The sequence below is a fragment of the Ipomoea nil genome, unplaced genomic scaffold, assembly GCF_001879475.1.
Source record: "Ipomoea nil cultivar Tokyo-kokei standard unplaced genomic scaffold, Asagao_1.1 scaffold3069, whole genome shotgun sequence".
Lineage (NCBI taxonomy): Eukaryota > Viridiplantae > Streptophyta > Magnoliopsida > Solanales > Convolvulaceae > Ipomoea > Ipomoea nil.
The window spans coordinates 4,253,639-4,275,498 of NW_017619497.1; the positions used below are offsets into that span (position 1 = coordinate 4,253,639).

At 42.3% G+C, this 21,860-nt stretch overlaps 3 protein-coding genes across 4 annotated transcripts; 1 reads left to right on the plus strand and 2 right to left on the minus strand.

The window, feature by feature from the left end:
* The first annotated feature begins 560 nt into the window (after nucleotides 1-560).
* LOC109164776 (beta-amylase 1, chloroplastic-like) lies at nucleotides 561-3,109 on the plus strand. Its single transcript, XM_019313324.1, has 4 exons — nucleotides 561-1,106; nucleotides 1,651-1,861; nucleotides 1,959-2,075; nucleotides 2,348-3,109. The coding sequence occupies exons 1-4, from the start codon at nucleotides 583-585 to the stop codon at nucleotides 3,107-3,109; spliced, it is 1,614 nt and encodes a 537-aa protein (XP_019168869.1). The 5' UTR covers nucleotides 561-582.
* Nucleotides 3,110-6,654: 3,545 nt separating this feature from the next.
* LOC109165167 (beta-amylase 1, chloroplastic-like) lies at nucleotides 6,655-10,663 on the minus strand. Of its 2 annotated transcripts, XM_019313817.1 has the most exons (5): nucleotides 9,921-10,663; nucleotides 8,042-8,252; nucleotides 7,837-7,953; nucleotides 7,146-7,731; nucleotides 6,655-7,097 (listed from the first exon to the last, which is right to left on the minus strand). In XM_019313817.1, exons 1-5 carry the CDS (start codon nucleotides 10,454-10,456, stop codon nucleotides 6,889-6,891), a joined length of 1,659 nt encoding a protein of 552 aa, XP_019169362.1. In that variant the 5' UTR covers nucleotides 10,457-10,663; the 3' UTR covers nucleotides 6,655-6,888. The 2 variants fall into 2 exon arrangements, with proteins under 2 accessions (XP_019169362.1, XP_019169361.1); XM_019313816.1 differs by having other exon boundaries at nucleotides 6,655-7,731.
* Nucleotides 10,664-11,100: 437 nt separating this feature from the next.
* LOC109165166 (glutamine-dependent NAD(+) synthetase) lies at nucleotides 11,101-17,631 on the minus strand. The gene is made up of 13 exons (XM_019313815.1): nucleotides 17,305-17,631; nucleotides 16,712-17,014; nucleotides 16,203-16,426; nucleotides 15,930-16,033; nucleotides 15,107-15,241; nucleotides 14,730-14,898; nucleotides 13,915-14,050; nucleotides 12,920-13,058; nucleotides 12,547-12,723; nucleotides 12,238-12,405; nucleotides 11,872-11,967; nucleotides 11,649-11,777; nucleotides 11,101-11,492 (listed from the first exon to the last, which is right to left on the minus strand). The coding sequence occupies exons 1-13, from the start codon at nucleotides 17,496-17,498 to the stop codon at nucleotides 11,274-11,276; spliced, it is 2,193 nt and encodes a 730-aa protein (XP_019169360.1). The 5' UTR covers nucleotides 17,499-17,631; the 3' UTR covers nucleotides 11,101-11,273.
* Between the last annotated feature and the right edge of the window lie 4,229 nt (nucleotides 17,632-21,860).

Consider the following 21,860-nt stretch of genomic DNA (forward strand, 5'->3'; position numbering starts at 1 on the left):
CCTTGGTTTTTAATGAATTCTCTTCTTCTTTTCCCCCCCTTAAAAAAGTAGTTTCTAATGGTGTTCATACAATAGGAAACCATTCCAATAGAATTATATGTTGTTCTGGGTATGATTGGCACCACAGAATCTTCTTATATATAATGTGTAGCAAATGAAATTGTTGTATTTAAAGTGATTGGTGGGCAGTTGCAGGTACTTGGCTGAAGCTCATGTTGAAGCAATGCAATTTGATGAGGCTAGGATCGAGTTTGTGCAAGAAATCTTAGTTCACCGTCATCTCTTGAAGAAGCAACTGATCGGCGATTAATGGCTATCATATGTGAGGCTAGAGGTGATTATGAATCGGCACTGGAACACCTTGTGCTCGTCAGCATGGCAATGATTGCAAACCTCTTGCTACTACTGTACCGAGAAACATTTTTAATTTTTAATAATTTTAAAATCAGTTTTCAAGAAAAGGAATTGTGATGGTGAACAAACTCTGTTAGGCAGTTTCTTCTCCAATTCAGTTATAAGTAGTGGCACTATTAAAGAAAATCCATTTTTACAGAAAAAGACGCATTTAAATCTCCTTTAACAATGGCGATCGCTTCGCCATCCGCTCCGAGATTCTCGTCGTTCTGCTGCTGTAGGGTCGGGTCGCCCCGCGCAGCTGGTTCCGTAGGAACGGTAGGATTATTGTCGCCGATCCACACTCGGTTCCCGGCTCGGAAGTTCACGTTGTATTCAAGGCTCGACTCGTCTTCCAATGGCCCCGACGGCGAACTCCGCTACGAGCTGCAGCACGGCGTACCGACGCACCCTCACCCTCACCGGCGGGGTTCGCCGGTGTTCGTGACCCTCCCGGTGGACGCCGTCAGCTCGCCCTCGGGGCAGATGACGAGGAAGAAGATCATGGAGCATTCGTTCAGGGCGCTGACGGCAGTGGGAGTGGAGGGAGTCGTGATGGAGGTGTGGTGGGGGCTGGTGGAGAGGGAATCGCCTAGGGTTTACAATTGGCAGGGTTATTTGGAGATTGTGGCGTTGGCCAAGCGCATTGGCTTGAAGGTTCGAGCTTTAATGGCGTTTCATCAGTGTGGCACAGGGCCCAATGATCCCTTCTGGTTGGTACCATTTCATCAATAGTTTGAGTCTTCAAACCCATGAACTTTGGTCTGACTCTAATACCAAATTGAAACATGTGCTCCATCTCAATTAAAAGTCTAAACTTATATTTGGATTGCACACGCTATAGGCTGACAGAAACACTCAAAACCCTCCCTTCTTTTTTTGAGGTTGACGAAAGAAACCCGCAGCCACTACCCGAGAGTGTGCACTAATAAATCTTACCTTGTGACAACTTTAGCCAGCAAAGGACCACACACAGGTAAATCAGTCTAAGTTGCCGCCCATAGCTACCAGCTCAAACCAAGAGGACTGGGATTTGAACTTATGACCTTGTGGTTACAAGTTTGTATCCTTAGCCATCTTGGCTAGGGTTATCCCAAAACCTAGGCTGATGAGTGGTTTTGGTTGGCTATGTCATATTAAGCTAGTTCTAAAGTCCACAAGTCTTTTAAAAGTTGAAATCCTTGAGCATTCCTCTCTTTAATGTGATATGTTATTATGTGCGTTGAACCTAAAATTTGCAATTGCTTTTTCTGCAAGGGTTCCTCTTCCTGAATGGGTGCTAGAAGAAATGGAGAAGGATCCAGATTTAGCATATTCAGACAGGTTTGGGAGACGGAGCTTGGAATACATTTCCTTGGGATGTGATGTTCTGCCTATTTTGCATGGACGATCACCAGTTCAAGCATATACTGATTTTATGAAGGACTTTAAAGAAATCTTCAAGGCATTCCTGGGAACCACCATAACTGTAAGATGCTTGGTGTCAATGTGCTTTTACCCAGTTTTTCTATTATGATACCTAGAAAAGATAATACCTCTTAGATTGATCATAATATGATTCACAGGGGATTCAAGTTGGAATGGGTCCTGGAGGTGAGTTAAGATATCCTGCATGCCCTCCACAAAAGCTAACAAGCGCATGGCGCTCGCGTGAACTTGGTGAATTCCAATGTTATGATAGGGTATGAAGCAAACACTTGTGTAACCACATCTGGAAATTTTGGAATTTCCGACCACCAGAAAGTGATTTTATCAAGTCGAAAGTAAAAAGTGGTCGGAAATAGCAATAAAGATTTTTCCAGATACCAAAAAGTGGTCGGCAAGACTTTTGACTTGATTTAAGATCATTATCAGGTGGTCAGAAATTCCATAATTTCCCGCTGTGAACCTCGAGTCCTCGAGTCCTATCTCTCCTTGAGTCCTAAGACTTGATTATTTTGTTCTTGATTGGCAGTATATGCTGGCATCTCAGAATGCTTGTGCTGGAGAAGTAGGTATGCGTGAATGGGCAAATGGTGGCCCTATTGGTGCTAGCAGTTTGATGCACGACCCAGAAAGCACAGAATTTTTCAGAAGTGATGGTTCTTGGAACACAGCATATGGAGATTTCTTCCTACAATGGTACTCGGGGATGCTGTTGCTTCATGGGGAAAGGATTTGCAAGGAAGCAGAGAGCATTTTTAGGGGTTTTGAAGTGGATTTGAGTGGTAAAGTGGCGGGGATCCATTGGCACTATGGTACTCCATCTCACCCATCAGAACTAACAGCTGGTTATTACAATACTTCAATTAGAGATGGGTATTTACCAATTGCTCGCATGTTCGGTAGATATAGATTCACCATATGTTGTCCATGTTTCGAGATGAAAGATGCATATGAGCAAAAGATAAATCCAGTGAGCAGTCCCGAAGGTTTACTTAGACAACTTTTACTTGCTGCAAGATTCTGTGATCTTCCCCTGGTGGGTGAAAATTCGGCCACCAGTTTGGATGACCAATCATTCCAACAGGTGTTAAAGATGTCAAAATTCTACTCAGATGGTGTTCCATTCGAACATGTGTTAAATATGTCAAGATTATACTCAGATGGTCTGGAAACACCGTACTTTACATTCAACTTTGTGAGGATGGACAAGCACTTTTTTGATACTCGGAATATTGCAAGTTTTACCCGGTTTGTGAGACAGACGTCAGTGTCGGTCCAGGTTGGGTGGTGAAAAGTCTAGAGACCCTCTAGACTTTTCTAGCAATTTAAAAATTAATAACACTTTAATCAAAATAATTTTTAAGTGAATAAATTCAACTTGAAATGCGGTGTTATAATTAAAACGTTTTATTCTGAGATGAGTGGAGAAAGAAATTATGCGATGAGTGAAGACAGTGAGTGGAGAAAGAAATTATGAGGTGAGTGAAGACAGAAATTTGAATGTAAGAGGTGAATGTAAGAGCTTTTATAGGAACGATATGATTGTTAGTGTGAAAGTTTGTGTTTTTTCAAAATTGACCCAAGTTAGGTTTTATCAATGGGTAATTCTATTTACACCACCTATTTTACTATTTGCACCACCTACTTAGTAGGTCAAATAGCTTTATAGGTGGTGTAAATGCCAGCATTAAATATGGTCAAAGATTTTTATTTATTTATTTATTTTAATTACAAAAAAAAAAAAAAAAAAAAAAAAAAACTTCTCCGTCCAGTCACCTTCTCCGGTGAGAAGGCTGGGACTGCCTTCTCACCGGAGAAGGCAACTGGGCTGCCTTCTCACCGGAGAAGGCAACCCAATGGGTTATTAAAAAAAAAAAAAAAAAAAAAAAGATTCGTCACCTTCTCCGGTGAGAAGGCGATGGACTGCCTTCCCACCGGAGAAGGCAAATGGGTTGTCTTATCCGGCGAGAAGGCGACCCACTGTGTGGGCTGCCTTCTCCGGCGAGAAGGCAGCCCACACAATGGGTCGCCTTCTTGCCGGAGAAGGCAACCCACACAGTGGGCTGCCTTCTCACCGGAGAAGGCAGCCCAGTTGCCTTCTCCGGTGAGAAGGCAGTCCGTCGCCTTCTCACCGGAGAAGGCGATGGTGTGTTCTTCGTTTTTTTTTTTTTTTTTTTTTTTTTTTTTTTTTTTTAAGAATTAAATTTTGACCTCATAAATGCAGTTTTAATAGGGTGGTGCAAATAGTATTTTGACCACCCATTAGACTATTTGCACCACCCATATATTTATTATAATTTACCACCTTTTTACATTTTCAATGATACTTTATATCATATTTGGTCAAAGGGTGGTGCAAATAGCAACACAGAAGGGAGGGGTGTAAACAACGGCATTCATTAGGGAGACATGAGCATTAAATCTAATGCACACCTAATATGAAGTTTAGGAAATTTTCTAATGATATATAGCCATTTCCTGATCAATATAGGAATGGATAAAATAGAACCTGAAGGAACTTATAATAAATTTGATTTTAAAAAAAATAATAATAAAATATATATATATATATATATATATATATATATATATATATATATATATATATATATATATATCACAGAAATATAATAGACCAGCGCGGGTTCATCAAAAAACCTCAAATTTTAAAAAAAATATATTTACTCACAACACATCTTAAAGGGATTAAATAGATTTTTAGAAAAGTTAATTCCATCAATGGTGCTCTTACTATTGCGATTTTCCAAAATTGATCCTTGACTTTTAATTTGGACTAAAAAGACACTTGGAGGGGTAGTGTAGTCATTCCATATTGGTAAATTACTTGCGTTAAGTAGAGGGGTAGTGTAGTCATTCCATCTTGGTAAATTACTTATACGATAAACTAATTTAGTGTTTAGAGAGAGAAACAATGGAAAACGCTCCCTCGGAAAACTCCGCCGGCAACCCAAGAAGATTAAGAAGTCGAAGACAAGGAATGCGATGGTCCAGACGAAGTCATGACCATCCCTACAGACACTCCACCGGAGACTGGTGAACAGCCAGCACCCAGCGAACTTCTAAATATCTGCACCAACGAGGCGATGAGAAGCGAAGCACCAGCGACAGTAGGATGAGAACCACAAGGAGATGAAATCGTTATGTCTGATGCCTAGCCTGCTTCTATCGACGGAGAACCCGCTACAACCCTTGAAAGAGAACCCACCCTGCCCCCTCGAGCCCATCGGAGGACAATGGAGCATGCTCTTACAAAGATAAGCTTGCTGCGAACGTTTGCTTGGCGAACGGTGGATTCGAGACCTTCTCCTTCCTCGATGACCCATCCAAATACGAATCTTAATATGCGTGAGTTTTGTGCTTAATGTGCGTGAGTCGTGTGTTTAAGGTGTGTGAGTTTTGTACTTAATGTGCATGAGTGTATACTTGATGTGAGTTGTTGTTTTTAAAACTTAAGGTGCGTGTGTTTTTGTACTTAACATGCGTGAGACTTGTGCTTAACATGTGTGAGATTTATGCTTAACATGCGTGAGATTGTGTTCTGAATGTGTTTTGTTTGTGTGCTTAATGTGCGTATGTTGTGTACTTTAAGTGCGTCAGATTAATGTTTAACGTGCGTCCACCCGCACAACCGCATAAGAAGCCTCAAATGCACCTAATCCCTTATATATATATATATATATTAGTGTTCAGGGACGGGGCGTGGCTGGGCGCGGAGGGGTGTTCCCGTTCCTGTCCCCGTCCCCACCGGGAAATTTCACAAGTTCCCAGTTCCCGTCCCCGTCCCCACCGGGAAATTTCACAAGTTCCCCGTTCCCGTCCCCTTCCCCTTCCCCTACGGAGACGGTGATCCCCAGCGGGAACGGGGCACATTGTCATCTCTAAAAATGACCAGGGATCGAGTCTCACCAGCGGCAGTGTGGGAGCAACCTTTCAAAGTGAGGGGGTTCCTTGTTAGTGGTCTAGTCTCTATGGTTCAATTAAGTTACCATAATTTATATCCTCCTAGATGCTCTGTCAGGCCGGTGTGGGGATCCTATCTTTCAACACCACATTATAGAAGTTTCTGCATACATAATATAAATTATTGTAATTAAATGATGGGGAGATTTCTTTTCAAATACGGAGTACTTTGCTAAAGGAGGGAAAACGAGTATTGAGAATATATAATATATGGAATGGAAAATACTATCTATACTCTCATTTTTTACTTCCAAGTTTTATTTCCACGCACAAAATGTTGATATAGACACTTGTATTAGGATCCACATAAAAAAAAAATAGTTTATCCATGCCAGTCATATCAAGAAGTTACATTTAGAGAGTGAGATTTGAGAGTTCATATAATAGAACTCATATGGAATATATGTACAAGTTGGACTCCACAAATATTTTAGCTTACTACATTTTTTTTAGAGTTCTATTATAAATTATTTTTCATGTGGGTTGCATTATAAGTGTTGAAATAAAAAATAATGAGAGTAAAGAATGAGAATCATTTTCTCCTTTTTTCTATACATCTTTGGACTGATCAATCATTCTACCAAAAATCTTCTGATAGTGAAGGCTAGTTTAAACGTAAATAAAAAATAATAATTATACCAAGGATTGATAAATTATACTAATGCAAAATTTTCCATTTTCACAAACACATGTTTGACATATGATTATGATTCCTCTTTCTGTACTTGTTCTTTCACTGTTTTTTATGCAATTAAGAGACGGCCTCGTCTGCATTCTGCACAAAAAAGCATCCACTTGTGTATTAAGGAGTAATTTTTTTATATTTGTATATACATACTGAGTAAGCATACGACAGAGATTAAAGGCTAAAAGAGTGATTAGGAGCTGAGGCAGCCATCCATTCTCAAAATCATTGGAAGGCACTGTTGACTGTTCTACACTACAACCAGACTGTTCTTTGCTCCATTCAGTATGAAATGGAAAACCCAATACAATGCACAGAAGAACATTTACTACAAATCAAAAGAATATACTGATGCAATTCACAGATTCCACAACAATGAATCACTAGTTCCTGGGGTCCTTGTCCTACGCGAAAACTGCTTTCATGTTAGCTGCTGCGCCTGAAGAGGAAGATGAAACCCGCATATCACCATCCCCGAAACTTAACTTGGCTCGAATATTATTCGTGTCTGACATCTGTTTCACAAACCGGGTAAAACTTGCAATATTCCGAGTATCAAAAAAGTGCTTGTCCATCCTCACAAAGTTGAACGAAAAGTACGGTGTTTCCAGACCATCTGAGTATAATCTTGACATATTTAACACATGTTCGAATGGAACACCATCTGAGTAGAATTTTGACATCTTTAACACCTGTTCGAATGATTGGTCATCCAAACTGGTGGCCGAATTTTCACCCACCAGGGGAAGATAACAGAATCTTGCAGCAAGTAAAAGTTGTCTAAGTAAACCTTCGGGACTGCTCACTGGATTTATCTTTTGCTCATGTGCATCTTTCATCTCGAAACATGGACAACATATGGTGAATCTATATCTACCGAACATGCGAGCAATTGGTAAATATCCATCTCTAATTGAAGTATTGTAATAACCAGCTGTTAGTTCTGATGGGTGAGATGGAGTACCATAGTGCCAATGGATCCCCGCCACTTTACCACTCAAATCCACTTCAAAACCCCTAAAAATGCTCTCTGCTTCCTTGCAAATCCTTTCCCCATGAAGCAACAGCATCCCCGAGTACCATTGTAGGAAGAAATCTCCATATGCTGTGTTCCAAGAACCATCACTTCTGAAAAATTCTGTGCTTTCTGGGTCGTGCATCAAACTGCTAGCACCAATAGGGCCACCATTTGCCCATTCACGCATACCTACTTCTCCAGCACAAGCATTCTGAGATGCCAGCATATACTGCCAATCAAGAAGAAAATAATCAAGTCTTAGGACTCAAGGAGATCGAGATGGGTATCATTCACTCTGAAAATCCAAGGATAAACAACACTGTTTGCTTCATACCCTATCATAACATTGGAATTCACCAAGTTCACGCGAGCGCCATGCGCTTGTTAGCTTTTTTGGAGGGCATGAAGGATATCTTAACTCACCGCCGGGACCCATTCCAACTTGAATCCCCTGTGAATCATATCATGATCAATCTAAGAGATCTTTTCTAGGTATCATAATAGAAATCTGCGTAAAAGCATGACACCAAGCATCTTACAGTTATGGTGGTTCCAAGGAATGCCTTGAAGATTTCTTTAAAGTCCTTCATAAAATCAGTATATGCTTGAACTGGTGATCGTCCATGCAAAATAGGCAGAACATCACATCCTAGGGAAATATATTCCAAGCTCCGTCTCCCAAACCTGTCTGAATATGCTAAATCTGGATCCTTCTCCATTTCTTCTAGCACCCATTTAGGAAGAGGAACCCTTGCAGAAAAAGCAATTGCAAATTTTAGGTTCAACGCACATAATAACATAGCACATTAAAGAGAGGAATGCTCAAGGATTTCAACTTTTAAGCAAGTAATTAAATGCGTTTAATACTGTCATTGATACAATGAACTCTGAAAAATGAGGTTGGTTTTTACAAGCAAATCAGAACCAGGAGCTTATAGACAATTAATTTTTCAGTTCTGAAAGTCACATTTCACTTTGGAGTTCCTGCATTTCTTTTAACTTGAGATTTATTGGCCCTCAAAGGAATATCCATAAATCAACAGGGCATTCAAGGCTTGTTATCCATAAAATAATAGTAGAATCAAAGATGACCAATCACACCATATTACAGAAATTGATAGTTAAAAAGAAATCCAAAGACAGTTTGGAAACTATAGTAAAAAATTGTTGCATGTCTTTGAGCATTCAACCACAAAAAGATAACAAGTGAAAGGTGGTCTAAAAGACTTGTGGACTTTAGAACTAGCTTAATATGACATGGCCAACCAAAACCACTCATCAGCCTAGGTTTTGGGGTAACCCTAGCCAAGATGGCTAAGGATGCAAACTTGTAACCACAAGGTCACAAGTTCGAATCCCGGCACTCTTGGTTTGAGCTGGTAGCTATGGGCAACCGAGGTTGGTTTACCTACTTGTGGTCCTTTGCCAGCTAGGGTCGTCACAAGGTAGGGTTTACCCCGTGCAGTCGTGCACACCCCCGGGTAGTGGCTGCGGGTCACCCCCAAAGAATGTTGGTTTTTGAGCATATAGTAGCATTCTAAGATCCTGCTTCTAGAGTCAAGAGACATATCAATTGCATACTGATAGGTCATTGAACAATAAACAGCTTTCCACGGAGAAACACAGTTAACTAATCCAAGGATAAGGCCAAATAAGAAAGAGCTATCAAACTACTTGCCAAGATCACTAATCTGAAATCCATAAATCCAAGTGTTTCAATTGACTATGTGTGTGAGTTCTAGACTTTAGATATTAAGCTTGAACAACTTTCACTAGTTCATGGCTAGTAATTGAAACCCAATGATATTCACTGCACTAGTGCTTAAAGGGTCTTCTAAAAAGTAGCTGTAATTCCAAAGCTAAGGAGGTGAGTAGTTCGGCAGAGTTACCCTAGTCAGCAAGAGCAGAGTTTACTTCCCCTACTTACATGCAAGTTCCACTGAAAGTGAATCATTCTTTTCTCTACTTTGATTGCCAGACAAGAACTTTTGTAGGACTATAAAATCTCCAGTAAGCCTAATGTTGTCACTAAGTTCACCACTTCTCATAATAGTCAATGAAAAACACCAACATTGCAAGCCTTCCCCCACTAGAGAGCAATCGTCGTGCTTGCAATGGGAAATACAGTTACATAGCTATGCAATGATAAGACAAAATAACAAAAAAACTAACTCCCCAAATCACTAATCTGAAATCCATAAACTATTGTAAATCTTGATGCTATTTCACTTGTAAGTTAACTCAATAGCATGATTAGGAAATGCTATTATAAGAAATTATTAGAAATACAACAGTTCCCATCAACCAGAGATTTATAATCTATTGAATTGGTTTATTATGTATTTATGCATACTAGAATCTAGATATTATAGGAACTGGGAAACCGGATAAATCGTAAAACGATGAAATGGTACCAACCAGAAGGGATCATTGGTCCCTGTGCCACACTGATGAAACGCCATTACAGCTCGAACCTTCAAGCCAATGCGCTTCGCCAACGCCACAATCTCCAAATAACCCTGCCAATTGTAAACCCTAGGCGATTCCCTCTCCACCAGCCCCCACCACACCTCCATCACGACTCCCTCCACTCCCATCGTCTTCAGCGCCGTGAACGAATGCTTCATGATCTTCTTCCTTGTCATCTGCCCAGAGGGCGAGCTGACGGCGTCCACCGGAAGGGTCACGAACACCGGCGTACCCCGCCGGTGAGGGTGAGGGTGCGTCGGTACGCCGTGCTGCAGCTCGTAGCGGAGTTCGCCGTCGGGGTCATTGGAAGACGCGGAGGAAGACGAGTCGAGCCTTGAATACAACGTCAACTTCCGAGCCGGGAACCGAGTGTGGATCGGCGGCAATAATCCTACCGTTCCTACGGAACCAGCTGCGCGGGCCGACCCGACCCTACAGCAGCAGAACGACGAGAATCTCGGAGCGGACGGCGAAGCGATCGCCATTGTTAAGGAGATTTCAATGCTTCTTTCTCTGTACAAATGGATTTTCTTTAAGAGTGCCCGTACTTATATAACTGAATTGGACAAGAAACTCAAGAAAGGCGGAAGAAACTGCCTATAACAGAGTTTGTTCACTAGTAACTGCGAGATGTTCAGGTGAAATCCCCATCACAATTCCTTTTCTGAAAATTGATTTTTTATTTTTCTAATTATTAAAAATTAAAAATGTTTCTCGGTACAGTAGTAGCAACTAGCAAGAGGTGAATATAGACCACAACTTAATAGGGTCCATACATTTTCAGTAGGAACTCCGGAGTATAATATTGCAAATTAAATATATGAGCTTAAATTTTTAACCAAATTGATCGTTTACTCGATAATCTCAAGGTTACAGATCCAACTCTTAATGAAAGTGACATATTAACCTTCATGATTTGAACCGATCAGCTATGAACAATTTTTGTACTTTGCCGGCTAATATCACAAGATGGGATTTCCTAGTGACCAGTGCACACCCTCGGGTAATTACTGTAGGTTTCTAGTCACTCCAAAAAGAATAAAAATAAAAATTGTGAACCCAGTTAATTTTAAGATGTGGAAATTAGAGAGATGATTTTATTCAAGAAACAAAGAACTTTTGGTTCCCCATTTGATCAATGTAATAATTATTTCAACCAAGGGAGTAGAAATGCTGTAAATACATGTTACACTGTATCAGGATGCAAAGAGTATGGTCAAATCTTTAACCGGAATGAAATGACTGAGAACCGATAAGTGCAAGCTTTAGGGAGTTAAGGTTCAGATAATTGAAAATTTGAAACTAAACACCAGCTCTTGGGTTGCCTGCACCTGCTGCCACAACACCCATGCCACCATCTGTAGTGACATCCGCCGTTTCCTGGGCAGTTGATTTTGTGATGGCAACCCGGTCACCATCAAGCTCATTCACAAGTTCATCGATTTTGCGGAACTGGTAAGGCCATCTGACATTGTACAAAAACTGTCGAAGATCAAACCTGTTGTCCTCTGGTGAGTAACTCTGCACGATGCAAAACGGTTCGAGTATTCAGTGGCCTATGGAGTTATAGACTAGGCGGGAAATTACAAGTGCATTTACTAACGGAAGAAATTAAACCGGAGAATAGAAGTAAATGCAGGCTAATGTTCCGAAATCTGCTCTAAAGAAGAGAGGTACCTCAGCATGGTATGAAGGTGTTAACACAGTCATCTTGTGTCTATTAATGGAATAGTACTTGAAGAAATACTTTACTTTATCAGCCACCTCCTTTGGCGTTAACTTTGTACCCCATTTGTAACAGAGATTCTGCAGAGCCAATTTCAATTCGTGATCGTGATGCAAATAATAGTTGTGAAATACAAAATAAGGTTCAAAATATACTTCATATAAAGGGGCAAACCTTAAACATTGATACAGGCCCACAGCGGAAAATCTTGCGCATTCTTCCATAAACTGAGAGTTCGTCATATGTCATTCCCATGTCCACTTCATCCAGCTGTTTCACATAAATAGCATCAGACTTCACATAATGTAACTCTTATCAGATATGTACTCATATTCAGATTGGAACTGTTGTTCTTACATTCAACAAGCAGTCAAGAAAAACCTTCTAGTAGCAATGAACATATAAAATGCAGATATGGATTTCAAAATGAATAAATAAAATGCAGGTATGACCAATAGATGCACCCATAACTGTGACAAAAGACCAGGAAAGAAGTATCCAGAACAAATGACTAAAAAACTAGTGTGCCAAAACTAAGACCTGGCTATAGTTGGATCGTATAGGCTCCAATTCAGCAGTGGGAGGAGCTGCTTCAATTTCTGCCAAGGATGAGTAACCAAGATGAATGGCTGCCCATCTCAGAAATGTTCGAAGATCCGTCTTACTGATACTTCCAATTGGATTTATATCAGCTGAACTGCAATCATACTGCAACATGCAGACAGTTAAAATTACATTGGTACATTGCTTCCAATAATATTAAGTGCATGCCATTTTTATGTACTTAATATGGAGTATTAACAGGTGATTCTGGCCATCCAAAATAAATAAAACAAGAATGTGGTTCACCTTTGTTAGATAACCACGCAATGCTTCATCTACATTGGAGCTACCCAAAACCAAATAAAAACCTGGTTTACTATGAACCCATGGAAGGAGTGATGCTAGCATGAATGCTAGGACCATTCTGACTCGAGCTTGAATATTTTGCAGTGCCAAGTTCTCAGTGTTTGATCCCCCATCTACCTGGAAATGAAGAATCAGTAAGTCAATATTGTCAAATAAAGAAGGTCCCTTAGTCAAATAAGTGAACTAAAAATGGTTCTCCCAGAATGCTTGAACATCCAATCAATTCCAACTTATCTATTGGCCAAAATATATACTTGCTATTAAGATATCTTTTAGTTAATAAACAACAAAAATGAAGTTTCAACCATTATACCTTATAGCGTGGACGCTTCCCGGTAAGTGTTTGAAACAAAGAGATCAGAGAAGAGACCACTGCATCTATGCTAACATTAAGATGCCATGATCCAATTTCATCGGCCAGAAGCTTTGCCCTAGATGTGGTGGCTTCAGAACTATTGTAAACATTACACAGAATCACCAAGATGAGGGCTGTTTGAAACAATGAATTCTAAAATTCAAAAAAAAAAAAGAAGACCCTTGACAGTTTTGCTTTCATTTTCTGGTGCCACTATAACCTAATTGACAGGACCATTGTTGCTATATTTGATTAGTACTTACAACTTGATCTAGATGATGGTTTTTATGCATTTATTTTGATAGAAAATTAATTTACTAATCAATGGACTGGTTGTCCCGAACATATCGAAAGGAAAGCAGATAAACATGAATTCCAAGAGTTTTGAGTCAAAGATGTACTGCACCAAATTTGGAAGTAATTTCAGTTCACACTGTCTCCTAATTGAAGGGTCATTTATATTAAAGCACAAAGTAGAGTTGGCTCTGTCCTAGTTCATCTGCCAACATTTCCACCCTAATTGGTTTCAGTTCATAAATAATAAATATTGTTACTGTTATAGTGTTATTGACTTTCTTTATAGTTTGTTCTTCCTTTAAGCATCTCCTAGATGCCTTTTCTTTTTTTAATGACTCAAATCATTACTTACCAAAAATAAATATATGATGTTTTAGTGGGGGTTTAATACAGAATTGCTTGACCAAAACAAGGATGTATAAATTAATTCCAAGTCCAGTTGGGATTTTGCAAGCAACTGCAAAGATTTATTACTGTAAATATATATATATATTTTTTTGGCAAGTATAACTGTAAATTTATCAAAATTCAAAATTACCTAGGTTAATCCAGATCCAATATCATTATATTAGATAAGAAACTTAGATGTTTAACACATGAACTCTTAAATACGTAGTAAGTTAAGGTGCAAAGGCACCATAGTCTTAAAAGCATACCTATTTTCAGATCCCATGAAAACTGTATAAAATATCCGTTTAGCAAATTCTTTGCTATCTGTTGGGAACTTTCCATCAGTGTAATGGCCAATTCGCATAGCATCAGCTTTGACTTGTTCATCCCCATTTGCAATTTCTGCATCACATGCATTTTTCTTATTAATAAGTACTTCTACATTCTACAGTCATGCAGGTCTACATTAATTGGGAGGCCTGGTTGCCTAATGCCTAGCGAAGAAACTTCTCAAACCACTTTGATTTATTTTCACTAGGCTGAGTTAGTCAAGCTGAGCAGTTGACCCTGCTATTGAAGCTTGGGTCTTTCAAAAAGTGAGCATACATTAATGTTATTGTAGTCCATGGTGTCAGCCTAAGACTCAGTACAAGAGATCTCAAGTTCAATTCCCTGTCCCTCAAATTTATTACCCAAAAAAAAAAAAACATTAATCTTCAAACTCGGCTCACTTACTTAAACAGGTCAAACCAAACTCAAGAATTCAAATAAAATTCCAAAATTAAATGAATTTTTTGTACATTATATTTATACCATAGAACAAATTATATATACATATAATGCATATAATATTCACTAACATTATATGATTCAAGTGAGCTCAACTTGGACCAGCTCATTTATTAAACAAACCTTTGAAATGTTCAAGCTCAACTCCAGTAGTAAAAACAAGTTTAGCACAACTTTTCTCATTAAAAGCATACTTCTCACCAAAGACTATTCAGTTAGACTGTAAAATGGGGTGATAAAATAATATGAGATTCATGTTCAGATGAAAAGGGACTAAGGGAGATTAAAGTACCTTTAACTACAAGCTGACACATTGATCCAACTATTGCGGCAACAGAGGAACTATCTGCACCACCTGAAAGTGGGAGCAAAAAACCAGATGCACCACTTCTTCTTAAATAATCCCATAGCCAGCAAGCAGGCCCAAGAGATATTTCCTCCTCGGGGGAGTGATACCTAATCTACAAACAGTAAGCAAAGCTGACTATGCAAAGTGTTGATTGAGGAAGCTAAAACAAGGCTGATTGTAGCACAAGCCAATTAGCTTAGACAACCACTAGAATTGCTAGATGAAAAGAAAAAATACATTTGAGCAAACAGAGAGATGAAACATTACAAGAAAAAACAAATGTAATGGACTTTTAACAAGATAGCAAGAGGTCCTATTACCTTAAGAGGACTAGATAGTGACCTTTGGAGATTAAAGGATTGGCAAAGCTTGTAAGCAACAACTACTGCAGAAACTTTTGGTTTGCAACTAGCCTGCTCTTGAAAACTACTGATAGATGCTCTAAGACTAGCAACCTAGCATATAAAGCAAAAGGAAAAATTGGTAATCGATTAGCTAACAGAATGATATATTAATAAACAGCAGATAAATAATGTATTCCGACTGCAACATAACAGAAAAGCAAGATGTTTTAGAATCATACATTAGGTAGAAACATTCAACTAGTATAACTTTGTAAAATAAAAACAACAATAATCAAGCTTTATTTAGCTTTTTAAAACTATACTGATTTATCTAGTAAAAACTATACTGAATATGCATTTTAGGCATATCACTAAATACATGACAATCTTGAATGTCTCCCATAGCTACTCATGAAACCCAGATGAGTGCTAGCAAGTGATAAATCAAAATGCTACCTCAATTCCTTCTGAACTCTTATCAAATAAATCCGTGACTTCTAATTACAATGTAAGAAGGGAGGTCCAAGTTCCATGGCACCTCATTATTCACAAAAATAATAAATAATTTAAATGCCATTTTTTACATTAAGAACCATACAAAAGAAACAAATAACAAAATACAACAGTACTTGAAGAATGGAAAAGAGCAAATGAATATAATGAATGTGTCTCATGCATTGTATCATACAAGTTACTGGCAATGCAAAATCAGAATATAAGAACTTAGGCACAGGAAAAGGCATGTTTTTACAATGTAAACCCATGCTGTAATTTTTTCAATTAAGAGTTTGCACCATACCGCATCTAGGTCAATTTCAGCAAACACCATTTCAACATCCTTCAGAGAAAATTGTGAACCTTGAGCTAAAAGATCTCCATTGACAACCACACAAGAACATCCATCTGCAGAACAAAAAATAATCAACTACGACATTTTCCTAATTCCATAGGGCAGAAATGCTAGTAGAGTGAGTAAAAAGCACTAAAATAAGGAACTAAAATCTTACAAAGAAATATCAATAAGTTTAATCAAAACAAAAAACTGAAAAGTAAATAGGTTGCATGCTATTACCAAAATAAAGCCGACCACCATCACATCCTTGTTGATTGCTGTACATGTACACTCCTCCCCGTGTGTGTGTGGCACTTATGAAAGCACGAATGCGAAGATCAAGCTTTCTTAATTGATGATGGCTTCCACTTGCATTCATAAACACTTCAACGCCATTCAATGCAAGTTCACCATGGGGTGGTGAAGGTACAAAAAGTTCCTCACAAACTTCAGCTGCAACAGCTCTGAGGGAAACATTTATTCCAACATGTTAGATATGTCAGCTCTGTCAAAAGTTTGGTGCCTGTTAACCAAATGCCTCACTTTGGACTAGATTTAATGCTACTATAAATCAGGCATTGTTTTGGTTATATGTTCAGAAGCATTTGGGCAGAGAAGTCTCTCAGAAACAGTCTATGAATTGAAATTTTTTGGATTTCATAACTTTTGTGAAATTAAAATCTTAGACCAAAATCTATGAATATTTAATATCACTGTGAAGAAAAATAGAAAGGATAGACATAACCTACGTGTCTAAAAACTGGATATAGCCATAGCCAAATGGCACAGTTGTCTGAGACAAAGCTTCAGAAATTTCACTTGGGAGCTGAAAATCCTCAAGATCTCTTCTCTTCCATGCCGTAAACCATCGAAGTTCCCTGTAGTTTCCATCATTTGCTAGCCACATCTTGGGTCGTATCATTAATATTTTCCTGTTAAGACAAAATACTTGACAGTTGTAATGCTCTGACCCTTTGACAACAGGCATTCCAAAACTACACAATATGCCATCTGTCCAATCACCTAGTAGTAATTCTTTTAAGCACTCCCACCTGCAAATTTGCTAGAACATGAGCATCCTTTCTAAAAACTGAAGGTAGCGTAAATCAATAATTTACTATGCAGATTAAAGTAACATTTTAATACACCAATATAAGAACAAAACTTCTTGAGTCGAAAAATTAACATCTCCTTGTTTATCAAGGTTATCTTGATTCTAATGGGACGCAGACTTGTTTCAGTATACACAGCTTTGACTGAGTAACTAAACTTCACTTACTTTTCAGCTCAGTTCTAACAATCTGGAAATTTCTGAATACGAGCGAGTTTCAAAGAAGCTTACGCATGAGAGACGGTGTCGAGTTCGAGGAAATGATCCTCGCAGCCATAGCCAGTGATTTCGAGCTCGGGGCCGAGCCTGATCACAGCTCCCGCCGCTTTAGCCCTAGAAATCGAATCCTTTATGTTCTTCATATTGCAGTCGAAATCCATAGCCCATTGGTTCAAATTACACGTCGCCACTTTCAACAGCCTCATCTTTTCTTCTTCTCTCGGCTTCAATTGCTCTGCAAAATATTTAAATTTCTCAACACCGCATGCATAGAAAGTGGGCCTTTATATATGTATGGCCCTGGGAGATGTTACACGAATCGCGAGGCTAAGATGATTTTTAGCCGTTGGATTGGAAGAATCTTGAGATGGAATTTGATTCCGTTGGTATAATTGCACAGTACGTGGCTGTTTCAACTTTCAACCCAATGGTCCAATTCTACTACCGTGCACCGTTTGATGGGTCGGACTAGACCCGGAAGTTTGACGAGGTGGGTCTTAGCTGACCCGTTTGACGGGTTATGCATTGTTTGACGGATTAGAAACGAATAAAATGAACTGAAAATTCTCGACTTCAATACTTACCAACACTTTCTTAGTTCAATTTTCCGTACATGATTTTTTAGTATAATTTAATTTATTACATAAGAGTAAGATTTATTATATATACACCATTGATTGCAGTATATTTCTCTTACCCCAAACAATTACCCGGAATATCGAGTTATCAATTCACAGGGAAATAGAGCGTATCAAGCACTAGCTACTAATATATTCTTGTGAAGTTAATCCTAATGAAAGACATGGATGATTGATTAAAACAATTTGATGGATATATTAGGAGAATGGATGCGGGGCACAATCCGACCCGGGGTGGCGGCGTGACACGATAGGCTTTGGGGACCCCATCGGGGTCCCCAGCGTGGACCTCGGGCAAGGACTACTGCGTGGACCTCGGGCAAGGACTACTGCGGGGACTTCGGGCAGGGACTACTGCGAGAACCTCAGTTGGGGACCCCACCGGGGCCTCCCCGCGTGACTCGGTCAACTAAGATCCAATCGCCCGCCCTATTCTCTTGGGGTCGGTTGGGAGAACTATTTAGTATAAAAGGGCGCATCCTTGTCTTGTTAGGACATCTACTTCCTATTTATTATTACCATATTTACCTTGTAATTCTCCTGAAAACATTATCAATACAAAGGTGTCCCCGCGACACGCATTCAACGTCTTTCCCAATCCCTTATCTATCGGGTTTAGTAATTCGGGTCTACCCCGTGTTAATTAAATCCATCATTGGTGCTCTTGATGAGAGTTGACATACAAGCTCGAGCGTGCTCCATATTCCACGAACTATGGCAAGATCGAGGTCCAACTCTCGCGGCTCCCGTAACACCCGTGCCTCCCCGACTAGGGGTGGCCTCAACGGGACCACTAGTCAGCCACAAGTCCTATCTTTGAGGTCGGCGGGTGACCTCAGAGACCGCCTTAACAACCACTGCAACGACACAACAGCCGCCCGTCCTCCCCCGGATCCTACCCTCTTCCAGGAGGGGGTGGCCGCCCTTCAACAGGCCTCAATGACATTGGACCGCCTCGGCGAGGGCTCCAGGAAAGTGTTCCGGTCAGCCCAGGGGCTGCCCAAGGGGCCCCAACCCCGCCTCCGGCACCCTCGAGGGGGCGTAGCGGCCCGAGGGCCTCAACGGGACCACTAGTCAACGAGTGCTTTCTTTGAGGTCGCGAGTGACCTTAGAGATCACCCCATCGACCACCGCAATGGTGCGCCGGCACCCCCGTCCTCCTCCAAATCTAGCTCTTTTCCAGAAGGGGGCGGCCGCCCTTCAGCAGGCCTCAGTGACATTGGCCCGCCTCGCGGAGGGGCTCCAAGGAGGTACGTGGGTCGGCCCGGAGGCCACCCGAAGGGTGCCAACCCCACCTCCGCTTTCCCCGAGAGGGCGCAGCGACCCAAGCACCCAACCACCGCAATGGCACGTCGGGGACCCCCGCCGCCCCTCCTCCGAATCTCGCTCTCTTCTAGGAGGAGGCGGTGGCCCTTGAACAAGCTTCCATGACGCTGGCCCGCCTCGCGGAGGGGCTCCAAGGAGGTACGTGGGTCGGTCCTGAGCCCACCCGAGGTGTGCCTACCCCACCTCCGCCAATCCAACCTCGCCTAGCAAGAAGAGGAGTTATTAACCCATGGTCGTGGTCGTGCGCGCCGACCCCGACCTTGGCTTTCCCTAACGGTAGTATAGGGGGGACGCCCCCGCTCACTACTACCTAGCGAAAGAACCTATAAGAGGTCCTACGGCGGCACCCTGCTACTCTACTTATACCACAACGAGGCAAGATCAGACATTGAGGAGGTCGACGCAAGGGGACCTACCCAGTCCAACCCCTAGACCTCAACCACAAGCACACCTCCAAGATAGCTTGGGTGAAGAACCCCAGGAAATCCAGTTCGGAGGCCTACCTGGCACTCCCCTTGCAAGCTCAAGCTCCCTATTGGCTCGACCACCTTAAGGAGTACAAGAAGACAGGCGTCCTCCCCCCAGGAAAGGGGGAGGCCAAGCTCGTGAAAAGGAGGTCCCCAACCTGCCTACTCCTCAAGGACACACTTTGCGGAAGGGTCTACAACGGCACCCTGCTACGCGACCTATACCCCGAGGAGGGCCACCGGGGAGACCCCATTCTCCTCGCTCTACGACTTTGAAGCCCGGACCTCCTCCGAGGTAGCAATACCTTCCCATCAGGCAGAAGAATATGACCCCTGCCTCAACGAGGGCAACCACCGGACCTCCGCGCCGAGAATCACCAACGCCAAGCTAAGGCCTACCACGACAAGCGTGGTATTTCCAATATATATATCTTGTAAGGTGGCCCGCCGCCCTTCAGCTCCAATAAACGTAGTAAAACTTCGTCATGGACTCATTTTCACTATTCCGGGAGGGGTGGAGGTACCCATCCAGCCTCTTCGGTTACCCTAAGGGGGCACGAGGCCCGACCTCGCGTACAAACCCCGACGGAAGAGCTTAAACGGCCCAAGTCCGGTGACTTGGGGCCGACGGGCTTACCCTAAGGGGGCACGAGGCCCGACCTCGCGTACGAACCCCGACGGAAGAGCTTAACGGCCCAAGTCCGGTGACTTGGGGCCGACGGGCTTACCCTAAGGGGGCACGAGGCACGACCTCGCATACCAACCCCGACGGAAGAGCTTAACGGCCCAAGTCCGGTGACTTGGGGCCGACGGGCTTACCCTAAGGGGGCACGAGGCACGACCTCGCGTACCAACCCCGACGGAAGAGCTTAACGGCCCAAGTCCGGTGACTTGGGGCCGACGGGCTTACACTAAGTAGAGCCCAAACTCCGGGTCTGGGCCGAGGCAATGGGGATATTCATCAACCGAAGTCAAACACGACCAAGGAGGGCGCACGGGGACTCAAGCTTAGCCCTCCCAAGGCGACCCTAAGGGGGCACGAGGTACGACCTCACGTACCAACCCCGACGGAACCACTAAGTAGAGCCCAAACTCCGAGTCTGGGTCGAGGCAACGAGGATATTCATCAACCGAAGTCAAACACGACCAATGAGGGCGCACGGGGACTCAAACTTAGCCCTCCCAAGGCGACCTTAGTTGGGGTAGTCCCGGCTAGAGGTGACCTCGGCCGGGGAAGCCTCGGCTAAGGGTGGCCTAGAGCCCGACTCTCTCTAACAAGGAAGCTACCTCATGAGCTTGCCCAAGAGGAGGACGCATCTTGGAGGCCACCTCAGGGGCTCGCCCAAGACGATCCATCAAGGAAAGCGCACGAAAGAAGTAAAGTGAACTCAGGAATCAAAGTCTCATACACGATGCCAAGGAGTCCAAGACTTGTTAAGTGTTCTTGCGGAGGAGGAGTTCCGGAGCAGGAGGTGGGGCAGAAATTTTCCCAGGGGCTTGGGGTCAACCTTCGGCTCAAGCTACTCTCTTTCGCTAATGAAGACTCGTAACTCAGAGAGTGGGGGACTCATGATGGATATATTAGGATAATGGTTTCGGGGCAATCCGACCCGGGGTGGGGGCGTGATACGAGAGGCCTTGGAGACCCCAACGGGGTCCCCGACGTGGACCTCGGGTGGGGCCTGCTATGGGGACCCCAGTTGGGGACGACCTCAGAAGTCGGCCAAAGAGGAAGGAGGCGGGGCGTGTCGACCTTATACTCGAGCTACTCTCTTTCGTTGACGAAGACTCGCAACTCAGTGAGTGGGGGACTCATGATGGATATATTAGGAGAATGGTTTCGGGGCAATCCGACCCGGGGTGGGGGCGTGATACGAGAGGCCTTGGAGACCCCAACGGGGTCCCCGGCGTGGACCTCGGGTGGGGCCTGCTATGGGGACCCCAGTTGGGGACGACCTCAGAAGTCGGCCAAAGAGGAAGGAGGCGAGGCGTGTCGACCTTATACTCGAGCTACTCTCTTTCGTTGACGAAGACTCGCAACTCAGAGAGTGGGGGACTCATGATGGATATATTAGGAGAATGGATGCGGGGCACAATCCGACCCGGGGTGGCGGCGTGACACAAGAGGCCTTGGGGA

Bases quoted from the DNA above. Each gene is read 5' to 3' on its own strand.
- LOC109164776 (XM_019313324.1), top strand. From the start codon at position 583: ATGGCGATCGCTTCGCCATCCGCTCCGAGATTCTCGTCGTTCTGCTGC. The intron at 1,107-1,650 runs GTTGGTACCATT...TTTTTCTGCAAG, and splicing joins GGGCCCAATGATCCCTTCTG to GGTTCCTCTTCCTGAATGGG. The intron at 2,076-2,347 runs GTATGAAGCAAA...CTTGATTGGCAG, and splicing joins AATTCCAATGTTATGATAGG to TATATGCTGGCATCTCAGAA.
- LOC109165167 (XM_019313816.1), bottom strand. From the start codon at position 10,456: ATGGCGATCGCTTCGCCGTCCGCTCCGAGATTCTCGTCGTTCTGCTGC. The intron at 7,954-8,041 runs GTAAGATGCTTG...TATGATTCACAG, and splicing joins TCCTTGGAACCACCATAACT to GGGATTCAAGTTGGAATGGG. The intron at 7,732-7,836 runs GTATGAAGCAAA...CTTGATTGGCAG, and splicing joins AATTCCAATGTTATGATAGG to TATATGCTGGCATCTCAGAA.
- LOC109165166 (XM_019313815.1), bottom strand. From the start codon at position 17,498: ATGAGGCTGTTGAAAGTGGCGACGTGTAATTTGAACCAATGGGCTATG. The intron at 12,406-12,546 runs GTGAACCACATT...TGCATGTTGCAG, and splicing joins TGCGTGGTTATCTAACAAAG to TATGATTGCAGTTCAGCTGA. The intron at 11,778-11,871 runs GTTTGCCCCTTT...TTGGCTCTGCAG, and splicing joins GGCCTGTATCAATGTTTAAG to AATCTCTGTTACAAATGGGG.